Source organism: Gymnoscopelus microlampas (assembly GCF_963454915.1).
Source record: "Gymnoscopelus microlampas genome assembly, chromosome: 14".
NCBI classification, from domain to species: Eukaryota; Metazoa; Chordata; class Actinopteri; order Myctophiformes; family Myctophidae; genus Gymnoscopelus; species Gymnoscopelus microlampas.
The window spans coordinates 45,814,675-45,826,876 of record NC_139951.1 but is presented as its reverse complement, the minus strand read 5'-3'; the positions used below and the strand labels follow the sequence as shown (position 1 = coordinate 45,826,876).

The window sequence follows — 12,202 nt, the reverse complement described above, 5'->3', positions numbered from 1 at the left end:
TCTGTCTGTCTGTCTGTCTGTCTGTCTGTCTGTGTGTGTGTGTGTCTCTCAGACCACAGTCTGCTAGTACCCCCTCATCTCCAGGAGCTGTATGACATGTACCTGAGGGAACATGATGAGAGGAACCTGGACAGAGCCATGGCTCTGGAGAAGGTCCCCATCAGACACTCCATTAAGGTACGGGAACACACTGGATAAATGACAGTGCTACAAACTTCCAAAGTATTGTTTTAACCTCCAGGAGGGCTCTCTGCCTAAGATCACCCTGTGATTGTATTGTATTGTTTTAACCTACAGGAGGGCTCTCTGCCTAAGATCACCCTGTGATTGTATTGTATTGTATTGTTTTGACCTCCAGGAGGGCTCTCTGCCTAAGATCACGCTGCCCAGCCGTGGACGGGACCCCCTACAGGACGTGGACTCTGACCAGGAGAGCGTTCGTAACGGAGGCTCCAATAACAGACGAGGACAGGCTAAGATCAGACGACACACCCTGCCCCCCATCCTACCTGAACCCGACGGGTAAGAAGCACCGACACTTGACCTTAAACCAGTTGTTCTCAAAGTGGAGACCCCCAGAGGTCCTTGATTGGGCTCGAGGGGGTCCCTGGGCAACATTATGATAGTTAGGGACCAAATGGACCTAACATGCATACCAAACTGAAATTTGTTTAAGAATAAATGCTTTAAAGAACAGAACTTTTTCATTAGGCCTATACTCAACATTCCCTAATTACTGTTCTCTCTTGTCTGCCTGTCTGCCTATCTGTCTGTCTGTCTGTCTGTCTGTCTGTCTGTCTGTCTGTCTGTCTGTGTGTATTGACATTCTCAGGGACAATAACCGGGTGTTTAAGAGCAGTCCCCACGCCAGGCACATTAAAAACTCAGTAGTAATGACCCCACCTCCCATTCACATCAACGGAAACGGCAACAGAGAGGTGAGCTAAATCAATGGTAGCTTTGTATCTGCCAGTGTAAAGGCAGCATAAGAGGACACAATTATTGGGTTTTGACTTCTTGACATTGCAGCACAAACAACACAAAATAGCAAAGAAAATGCAACAAAATATCAATTGTATAATCATGTGTGTGTTCTCTGTTCCTCAAGCTGCAGCCTCTGGGTCCAGACTGTTCTCTGAGCTACAGTCATCTCAGTCACCTCAGTCACAGTGTGAGCAGTCACCTGGACTCGTCCCCGGAGAGCAGCGAGGCCGGAGCCGAAGTCGCCCTCTCACGCAAAGGTAGCCCCCCCCCCCCACCCTGCTACAACCATACTGTACACCCCCCTCTCATGTAAAGGTACCCCCCCCCTGCCTGCTACAACCCTACACCCCCCTCTCATGCAACGTGTCACACTGCGACGCGTTGTGAGCTTGTAGATCGGCTATTTTCAGCATGCAACCAAGTTTAAAATCTGCCATTACGACGCCATCAAGGCACCGCCAACATACATTTTAGTCGACTAAATCAACTGTAGATTTAGTCGACTAAAATCGTATGATATTTAGTCAACTAAATCTAGACAACAACTAAAACACTACAGATGACTAAAATATGACTAAAACTAAATGGAATTTTATTCAAAAGACTATGACTAGAAAACTAAATAAAATGTTGCTGTCAAAATCAACACTGCGCCCCAGCCCGTAGGAATACGTGCTTTCACCCTCCCTGAACGGCTTCCCTCCCCCGAACACGGGCCAATTGTGTTCATTTATAGACGCTCGACAAAGCCGGATGCATCACAGTGGATTTGAACCCAAAACAATTCTAAAAATGTCTACTGTTGCTATTGTTGCCGTGGACATGTGTGATCTGGATCTTGTGGGGGTTTTATGTCTGTTTCTTTTTTGGTTTTATGTATGTTTAATGTCTGTTTTTAGATGTTTCTTCTGCTGTAACACAAACTTAAAGGGATAGTTCACCCCCAAAATGACTTTTTTTTCCTATCGATTAGTCACCCCATGGAGTCTTGAATTCATTCTTTTGTTTTTGTCGCATTCCTATGACAATAATTTGATGACCGGCAGCGGTTCCAGTAGGAGACACAAAGGAGACGCTTTGTGTCTCCTACCAGATCAAATTATTTTGGCAAAAATATATCCATGAATTCAAGTCTCCATGAGGTGACTAATCGATAGAAAACAAGTCATTTTGGGGGTGAACTATCCCTTTAACCATGACCTTGGTATGCGTTCAGAACATTAAAGCCCTCTGTGTTCTCCTCTGTGTTCCACACAGAGAGACAGCAGCTCCTGAGAGGAGTTCAGAACATCGCGGTGAAGGCGGCCCGCCGTCGCTCCAAAGCCCTGGAGGTGGACGCCATGAGGCTGCCCCCCCCTCCCTCCCCACTCGACCCCAAGAAGCACAAGAGCAGCCTGTCACTGAGCGAGACGGTGCCCCCTAGGGGCCCGGCGCTGCGGCGCGGCAGGTAAGGGGCCGGCAACCAATAACCAAAACCATGGCCATACATTTAACTCATTCTGTGCCGCAATCCGTCAAATCCGTCACGTGGCCTGACACCGCGTGCGCCACAATCCGTCAAATCCGTCATAAAAAAAAAAATTCAAAATAAAAAAAAATCAAAATAAAAGTTTTGTTTTTTTTTTGTTTTTTTTGGAAAAACATGTTCAGAACCCAAGATATGATGATTTGAAGATTTGCTGCTCCATCCACTCCTTGTTTAACCTATAACTTAAAAAGGCTGTATCTCGCTTCCTACGCACTTTTTTTTACAATGAATTTTGGCTGTGGCACTCAGAGCCAAAATTCCATAAATAAGCTTGGCATTGAATGAGTTAATAACTTTATGCTTTCAAATGTTTTTGTTTTTTTTAAACATTTAAGAACACATCTGTGTCATTTTAGATTTGAACCATTATCTTATACTTTGGGCTATTCAAAAATAGCAGATATACAAGCTCATAGCGCGGCACCGAGTGCCGCGCTATGAGCTTGTAGATCTGCTATTTTTTTGAGAAATTATGAAAAATGGGTGCAAATCTTTGAATATGTATGTTTTTTAAAGCGAACATTTGTAACTCAAATCTTTGCTTCTGGGGGATTCTACAAATGTCTTCTAAATCCTAACCGTTGTTTGAAAAAACATTGCTATAATAAATTCATATAATCAAACTTTTTCATGTCAAGGACCCCCCAAAATGATATGTATTTGGCTGCGGACCCCCATCTCAAAATATGTTGTTCCAGGGACCCCCAAGAAGCAAAGATTTGAGTTAAAAATGTCCGCTTAGAAAAAATATATATATTCAAAGATTTGCACACATTTTTGCGATAAAAAAAAAACAGATCTACAAGCTCATAGCGCGGCACTCTGTGTCACACACTATGAGCTTGTAGATCTGCTATTTTTGAATGGCCAAAGAAATCTTAAAATGCGAAAATTGCTGATCTACAAGCTCACACTGTGACACATTGTGACGCTTTGTGATCTTGTAGATCTGATATTTTCACTATTTGTCAACAGATTTGTACAGAAACGATTGTGTACAAAAGAATAATTGCGTTTAATCTCCAAAACTTGCGACCCCAGGCAGCCCAGCCCGGAGCTCCGTCACGCCACGTCGGACGACAACCTGTCCAGCAGCACGGGGGGGGAGGGGCCAGGACCCCAGGGCACGTGGACACGCCTCCGCAACCGCCAGCAGCCTGTCCCCAATAAGAACCCCGCCCCCCGCGAGCAGGACTTCGAGGCCCGCCGCAGGAAGAGGCGCTCCCGCTCCTTCGAGGTCACCGGTCAAGCGGTGAGTGCTTCCTGTTCAACTGTGACGCCAAATGCATCCCAGCAGCAGCGGCAGCAGCAGTAGTTCCACGATGGCTGGGTTACAAGCTGTTTAGTTTGTCATGGTCCTATGGACAGTGGTGGAAAAAGTACTCAAATTCTTTACTTAAGTAAAAGTATCAATACTGCAATATAAAAATACTCTCTCATATTAACCTTTATACCAACGTGAACACCATGCAATATGGAAGTACTGATCTTTCAATCATCTATTGCAGTAGTGGTGAGTCTCATGGATTGCTTTGCTGCTTGTTCTCTGTCTGTCTGTATGTCTGTCTCTCTCTTTGCCCCATGCTCTTGCCCCTCCTCCGTCTGTTGCTACATGACCTTTTTTCTACAAATTTTCTTTCTTAGCCAAGCCCACACCTGTTGTGGTATGATATGAGGGGGGGGGGGTATTATTTTGGAACGTCAGAAATCGCAGTTTTTTGATTGCCACTTTTTCAGCTTACAGGAAGAAACCCAAAATAGTCAGGGAAGACATAATTGCACATAACAACAACACCAGGGCGTCTAATGAAGTACTGTCAACCTCATAGACACATGAAAAACAGAAAAAGTACAAAACTAGCAGCTGTAGATGTGAAATGATTCAATATGAATATTGAGTGACTACATGACCTATGTATTGTCTGTAGTTCTGTCTGCTCTCCTGTCTGGGCAGTGGAGCTAGCCTCACTCACTCGCAGCAAAAGTGCAAAGCGCCTGTGGAAAGCCTGCTGCAAAATGACACTAGTAATCTTTCTTATTTTAATAAATCGGCATAAATACGTGCCTCTTAGGAACAATGTTGGTGTAACTAAGATATTCGCTAAGAAATACATATTTTATATTCACAGATTAGGGTTTACTAAAGCCAAAAGAAATCGTGGTATTTTTCCAGGTTTTAAGCGGTGCGAGACAAGATGGCATATGCTGAGAAAATATTCTGTCCCTGAAACATGGTGGAAAAAAGAGATTTCCTTGTTCTTTCATTCTATATCTCTTGTCTTCATCCCTTGCCTGAAAACTACAAATCGTTAGCCTCATAGCATAATTGCCTAACTCACATTTTGGTCAAATTGACATTTTTGCCTAGCTCGAATGTCCTAAAACTGCAGCTTCATTGTGTCTTATTGCCTATGTCCTCAGCCTATCAGAATGCCAAATGCCAGTCAACGTTTTGAAATTATTTTGAATGTAAAAAGCATTCTGATAGGCTGAGGACATACAGTAGGCGATAAGGCAGGATGAATCAGCAGTGTTAGGAGAGTAGAGTTAAGCAGATATAAATGAAGGCAGATAAACTTGACTTAGGAAAAACCTTGTTTTTTACTTTCTGCCTAAGTCATCTAGGTGATTTAGGCAGAAAGAGATTTTTTGGGGTTTTGTCTCTCCTGAAAACCTTAAAAATATGAGTTAGGCAATTATGCTTTGAGGCTAACAAAATGATGGAGATGGTACAAAACACTATTTCACTCAGATATTTACACCTGTAAACCTGCAATAATGTGACAATAAAATGTGAAGTTGAAGTTGTTCTAATAATCCCACCGCTCCACCCACAGCTGCCTCAGACCAAGACCACCACGGCTCAGAGGTTCCGTCCTCTGGACAGCACGTCGGACCCCCACCTGCACATCAACGGTCAGCCCCCCGGCCCCCTGCTACGACCCCCCCACCACAGGACTGTCCCCCCTCTCAGCAAAGTCAGACCGCACCACAACACTCAGCAAATAGGTAAGACATGTTTTGTTTGTAAAGTCATGCTACGCTATTCTTTGTATGCCTCCGTGTGACTGCATGGCTATATCACAGACAATCACAGGCTTTAGCAATTTGTAGCATTTTTAAGTCATTGGGCATTAAATGTAATTTAAAGAAATATGAATATAAATAAAAATGTTGAATATTCCTGAGGAGCCACTTAATTAATATCAGAAATTACACAGCACAGGAACTTGCACAAAAGCTGATTGATACCACCAAGTCAGTATAACTAGCTGTAAACAAGCACTGTACAATTTACAATTTTAGGCAGACGCAAAAACACATGAATACTGTAAATAACCAGCATCTGCATAGTAAAGCATCTATCAAAATCGGCGGCACTGACCTCGCAGTTAAATCAAGAGTTTAGAACATATGGCAGTTGTTTTGTTACTTTGAAATACTAACTTTGAACACATTCACTGCCAGGTATTAATTCATTAATTCATCCGCCACTGCCAGCGTGTTTACCTTATTTTGACGATCCACAAAGACCCACGGAAGCAGGAATGTGGACACGGATGTAAATAAAAGCTGTCTGGGGGGAGGGGGAGGGTATTGAATATGGCTCGTTTTCACACATTCCCTGAAGAAGACCTTACGTGGTCGAAACGTTGGTTTCCAAAAAAATCCTGCATCGTGGCCACGAGTGTGCGGCCTCTTTCTTTATTTTCATATTTACTTACCAAGGTCAGCAGCACCTCACCAATACTGGTGTGCGCCCTCCTCCCTTTTGTTTGATTGTTTTCACCAAAAAACGCAGTCTGGGAGAAGAAATCCGAGCTAGATGTGTTTTTCTAAATCTCATAACATAGGAGTGGACGGAGTGACTTTTTGGGGGATGACGTCATTTCCGGTTCTAGCCTTCTTTCGCAGACAAGGGATCATTCATAGGTTGGCGAAGAGCGAAAATCTCTAAAAACAAGAATTGTTTTTTTTAATCAGCTGAGATTTCCGTCAATAGCAGGGAATGTGTTTATTGAGTGTTGTCTGTTGATGGTCCACAGGCTCCACCAACGAGTCCTCCACAACCAACATCAGCAACCTGAAGCGAGGGCCCCACCTGAGGCAGCCCCAGCCCCTGCTCTACGTCACCACCACGGGTCCGGGGGCCCAACGCACACGCAGACACTGAGGATTTCCCCATCTGCACATACCCCCCCCACCCCCAAAACCAGCACTGTGTCACCACCCTCTAGCTGTCCAATCGTACCGCTCCGCCATGTACCGTATCTGTTTCCGGCGGTGTCTACGACAAAACATTTCAAAACGAGTGCGAGACGCTGAAGAAGATATTTGTGTCGAGCGGCTCATCAATAAGGTTGTGCATTTTAAAGGCTTTGTTCAGACTGTAGGCGAATCCGATCTGTTTCACAAATGTGATCTTTAAGGACTGACAGTCCACACATCGTTGACCTGTTGGTTGCTGTGGTAATGACGTTACGACATTGGCGTGGGTAATGTTTAATTTATTCTGTCGTACGACGATGTCGATCACCGAAAACAGGCCGTCTCTCCGCTCCAAGCTCACATCGTGATGAAGAAGTTCAAATCAGGCTTCGGTGTCCCGGTTTTCAGACTGTGACACATCATATTTGAATCACACTTAAAACCACATTAGAATGTGGTTCAAATCTTATTAGCTAAAATCTGTTCACATGTTTGTTGTTTGTTTTTTTGGGGGGGGGTTGTTTTGTTTTTTTCTGTTCAGACTCTGAATAGATCCGGGCTGCCAGTGTGAACATCAGCTACTATAAAGGGGCCGTGTCAACAGAGAGCGCCTTTCGAGCTGGCGGCGGCAGTCTGCCATGCATTTCTATGGTCAAGATGCGCTGTAGTCATGCTCCTCTTCCCAAGCGCCAAGCTTCGCGTTTCAACGCTCACAACGCCCGGCGTTTCTTGGCGCAATTAAGGCGGCGGGCTGGGTGCTTCAAGCTGGGAAAAAGTTTTTTGGAGAGGAGCGCTGCTCTTTTGATCCTCCTGGCTGTGTCTGACATTTCTTCAGGTACAACCATGGTTGAAATTGGGACCTTGCCATCCTCCCCCTCCCCCCTTGCCTGTGGTCAGCACTCCTTTTATGATTGTTTAAAATGACTGACGTAATGGTCTTTACCAACCTGATGTTGAATTATTACCACAACCATGAGAAGCCCCTTGTTTACCGTTGTTTCAGCTAAGCTATGTGTGCTAATAACGCAGATGACCGGACATTCAAGCACAGCATCGGTTCGAACACACACACAGCGATCTGGGAAACCAGCAGATCTGCAAGCTCACAACGTGTCGCTTTGCGATGCGTTGTGAGCTTGTAGATCGCCTATTTTCGGCAAGGAGATTCGGTGTTGAGGGGGGGAAAAGTATAGACCCCTGTGGGACCCAACTGAAGTATGTACAGTATGGTTTAAGTGGGATGGCCCCTAGACTTCCAGTTGCCGGACAATTAGTTATATCCATCGTTTGACCCGAAGACAAATTGACCATTGACTAATTGACCAACCACAAACCTCCTTAGACCAGCAATCAATCAGACGTCCGTTACAGAGCAGCGATTCAGAGGTCTTCAACAGGGGTTCTGGGACCCCTTGGGGGTCCTCAGAGTTACTACAGGGGGGGGGGCCCGCCAAATCTTTGTGTGATATGTTTTTTTTTTTTTACATTAACCACTTGAACCCTAGCATCCCTTTTCTGAGGAGAACTCTGGCCAAAAAATAGCAGATCTACAAGCTCAGTGCGAGGCGTTGTGAGCTTTTAGATGGGCTATTTTTTGGCAAAGAGGTACAGGTGTAGAGGGGGAAAAAAGAGCAGACCAGGTAAAAAAAAAAAAAAGTCTAATCTGAAACACAATGTTATACAATATAGAGGGGGTCCCTGTTTCATCTCTCTCTTTGCTAGGGGGTCCTTGGCCTGAAAAACGTTGAAGACCCCCGCTGTAAAACGTAAAAGATGCTGACTTGTGATTGATTGATCTTAATGAATGAAGGTCCTTTATGAATGTAACGCTGCTTTCATTTTGCCGGAATAGCACTAGATTTGTTTTCTTTATCAAATATGATGTCAAGCGACTGGGGTGGATTAAACTTATCTTTTAATAATGTAAAGATCAATTATTAGAAACAAGGTGTTGTACTTTGACAGGGACCAGCCTAATGATGAAGACATGATGGGATCCAATGTACTATTAGTAAGATTTGTGGGGGGGGGGGGGGACTGGCCTTATTTGACAAGGGATAGGAGGATGACACGAGGGATAAAAACTAAACGCTATATAATAAGCAACGATTGCCTGCACAGTAAAACATTTTCATTTAACCCATTTAGACCTGAGGCCGATTTTTCAAACGCCTTCTAAATCATGACCTAAGTTTTCTGAAAAACTTCAAATATTTATTGAAATATTTCCAAAATAATGATGTTGCTATACATAGCAAAAACAACCCCAAAAGGGGTTCCCGCCTAGAAAGGTATAGTTACGTTATGGGGTTCCAGGTCCAAATGGGTTCATGTACAAATGTGAGGGTCCATTTGGTTACAGTTTGTACATTGTCAGAGTTCAAATTGGCTAAATGAACACTGAGAATGTTATATATATATTTTTTTTTTATTGGGAGATTTGGTCTGGACATGAAAACGATGCACTACTGAACACTGACGATGAAGTTGAAACTTAACTTGTGCATTTTCTGTACCCTGCCTCCATGTTTCACTGCTCTCCAGGGTCCATGCCTTCTGTTTCCACAAGGTGGCAGCAACACATCAAAACTTTCCTGTTAGATGTGTACATTTTGCTAGCACTGCAACTTATAGCACTATACTTTGACAGTGGTTCTCAAAGTGAGGTCCGGGGACCCCCAAGGGTTCATTGAGGGGGTTCCAAATGGACCCTTACTGGTCTGTAACTCTTGAGCGTGTACAAATGGAACCAAATGGACCCTGACGGGTCCATTTGGTTCCATTTGTACATGCTTAGAGTTATGACATGTATAAAGTTTGAGAATCACTGCACTACAATATGTTTTCTCTGTATTAGATGGTTGGATTTATTTTTCTTTAGTTTTTTAATATTATTTTCCTGGGCCTTCCTGCTTTATTGTTGATAGAATAGTAGACAGACACACAGGAATGCAAGAATGACCTGTATTTTTAAATGAATTATTTAAACTGTTGCCTTTTCTTTTACAAATTGTTGATCATTGACGTTGTTTTCATAATTACTACTTTCTATGCTTTATTTTGTACTTTTTTTTTATTTGTACCAAATAAATTCCAGTGAAACCCAAACAAAATTTACTCAGAAAAGAGTGTGTGTGTGTGTGTGTGTGTGTGTGTGTGTGTGTGTGTGTGTGTGTGTGTGTGTGTGTGTGTGTGCGTGCACGTGCGTGCGTGCGTCTTACACTCTCTCTAATAACTATTTGTCCAAGTTTGTGCATCAGTAGATGTTTTGTTGACTGAAATCCTCTGGGAGTACCATGCAGTGACAACCAGGAACAGACTGGGTGACGACCACGAAGAGTGTGGGGACATCTGGAGAGACAGAGGACGGCCGGAGAGACGGAAACCCAGGGCGGAGAGGTTGAATTGGCAGCCCAAACCACATCTTCTGTGAGGAAGAACCCAAAAGCTACAGACTGCGGTAAAACCTGCAAGAATCAGAAGGGTTTAAAAATCCATCAAGGTAGAGTGAGATGTTTGTGCCCTACTCGGCATTACTCGAGTAAAGTAAAAGTACCTTGAAATTGTACTCGAGTGCAGTACTTGAGTAAATGTACTTACTTTCCACCACCGATATACGTTGTCACACAACTATAGTAGTAGAACACATCTTTTTTTCTTGAGCTTCTCTGTGTCTGCTGTTGTTTTCCTGAGATGCATCGTGCAGTTTGTTTTGTTTGTAATCATTTGATAGTTTCTTGCTGTTTTTATTTCTGTTGTATGTAAAGCATTTGTGAGTTCTCTCTGTGAGAAGTGCTATACAAATAGAATTTACTTAAGTTACATATAATTATCTTTGAACCCTTTCTCTCTCAAATATAAACATGTGTTTATTATTCACAGTCAACTGCAGTTTGAACAACAAACATAAGTAGACATAGAATATCATCTTTTTGTCATACACTTAAAAAGCACCATGTACATTCAAATGCAATTAAATGCATGTGCCCTGACTCTTTCAGTCCTTCTATTACAAAAAGAAGGGAAAAAAAGAAATGATATAAAAACAAAGTAATACAAAAATATGCGGTATATAATAAAAACAATAAGAAATCAGATTCCACAATGCATTTGATAAAGTGCAAGTACAGTTCATTAATCATTATTCTAACCTCCTGAGTGTAAAAACGGTCTTTTATAGTCGGTGTCTGTCTGGTTGCGAGTGAGAACAGAGCGTGCGCTGGGTGGATGATATCCTCCACCATACTTAGGATCTTCCTTCAGCAGTAGGTGGTGTAAATATCCTGAAGCTGTGCCAGTGGTATAAATGTGATTATTGAAACCGTTTTTAGTTGTTCGTGGTCTTGTTTAGTCAGGTGGCCAAACCATTATTGCAAGGGTTCCAAAACTTTTCAGGTCTTTCCCTGCCGTTGTAATGCTGTTCCAGTTTATCCCAGTGTTTTGAGTGTAAACCGCAGTAAACAGGATGGAGCCAGGGGAATGACTTCAGTAGGTAAGATGGTCGACACTTGATCGAAGGTGTTCCAACACCGGTGAACAGCTGGGAGATCACATCGGAGGACCTTGAGTTGTTTACCAGGAAACACATCTCCCCCACCTTTTACCTTGCTGTTCGTTTCACACAAGTTGTCTATAGGCCCAGTGGTTCCCAAACATTTGGGAAAAAAATGTTTTGAGAAGTAGTGAAATTAGCAAATCTACAAGCTCACAGCATGTCGCGACGTGTTGTGACCTTGTAGATCTGCTCATTTCACTAGTTTGGGTCCCGGGGACACATCAAATTTCTCTTTTGGGTCTCGAGCTAAAAAGTTTGGGAACCACTGATCTAGGTGGAGCACTAGATGTATGTGTGTGTCTGGGATGATCCAGGTCAGCCAGGTTTTCAGCAGAAATCAGGAGCTGTAATGCAGCATGATTATCTGCCCTGGTCTGCTTCTGGAATTTGAAAACAAACAAACAGAAAAAAAGCATGTCACACAGAACCAGTGGTGGAAGACGTACTCGTATCTTTAAGTAAACAATACCACAGTGTAAAAATACCTTATTCAAGTAAAAGTCCTGAAGTTAAAATCTCACTTAAGTGACAAAAGTATATAATGTTTAGTATAAGCATCAGAATAAAGTAGTAAAAGTACTCATAATGCAGAATGCCCATTCCATTTTATACTTCATCTATTCAAAAATAGCCGATCTACAAGCTCACAACGCGTCGCGATGTGACATGGTGTGAGCTTGTAGACCTGATTTTTTTTTACATTTGTGATTTCTGATTAAAGCAGCACTATGTAACCTTTGAACAACTATATAGCATATTATGTCCCACAAAATTATAAAGTTGCATGTTTAAGCAATAACGATCATTCTTCCATGAATGTATAGACTCACGGGGGGGTCACTGCTAGGGGCATGACTGTATTTATGTATAGGGGAGACAATGAGTTTCATCAGCAGACCTGCCAGTCACAGCGAAGACTGGCCAAT

At 43.0% G+C, this 12,202-nt stretch overlaps 1 protein-coding gene across 1 annotated transcript in view; it reads left to right on the top strand.

Annotated features, from left to right (window-relative positions):
• kif19 (kinesin family member 19) overlaps positions 1-6,972 on the top strand; it is an 84,256-nt gene extending 77,284 nt beyond the window's left edge. Inside the window, exons 14-21 of the mRNA XM_084078690.1 lie at positions 53-177; positions 359-522; positions 833-938; positions 1,109-1,241; positions 2,242-2,431; positions 3,554-3,764; positions 5,350-5,521; positions 6,559-6,972. Coding sequence (XP_083934816.1) covers positions 53-177; positions 359-522; positions 833-938; positions 1,109-1,241; positions 2,242-2,431; positions 3,554-3,764; positions 5,350-5,521; positions 6,559-6,686 — 1,229 coding nt within the window. The 3' untranslated portion in view covers positions 6,687-6,972. The remainder of the gene's footprint in view (positions 1-52; positions 178-358; positions 523-832; positions 939-1,108; positions 1,242-2,241; positions 2,432-3,553; positions 3,765-5,349; positions 5,522-6,558) is intronic.
• Positions 6,973-12,202: the final 5,230 nt, after the last annotated feature.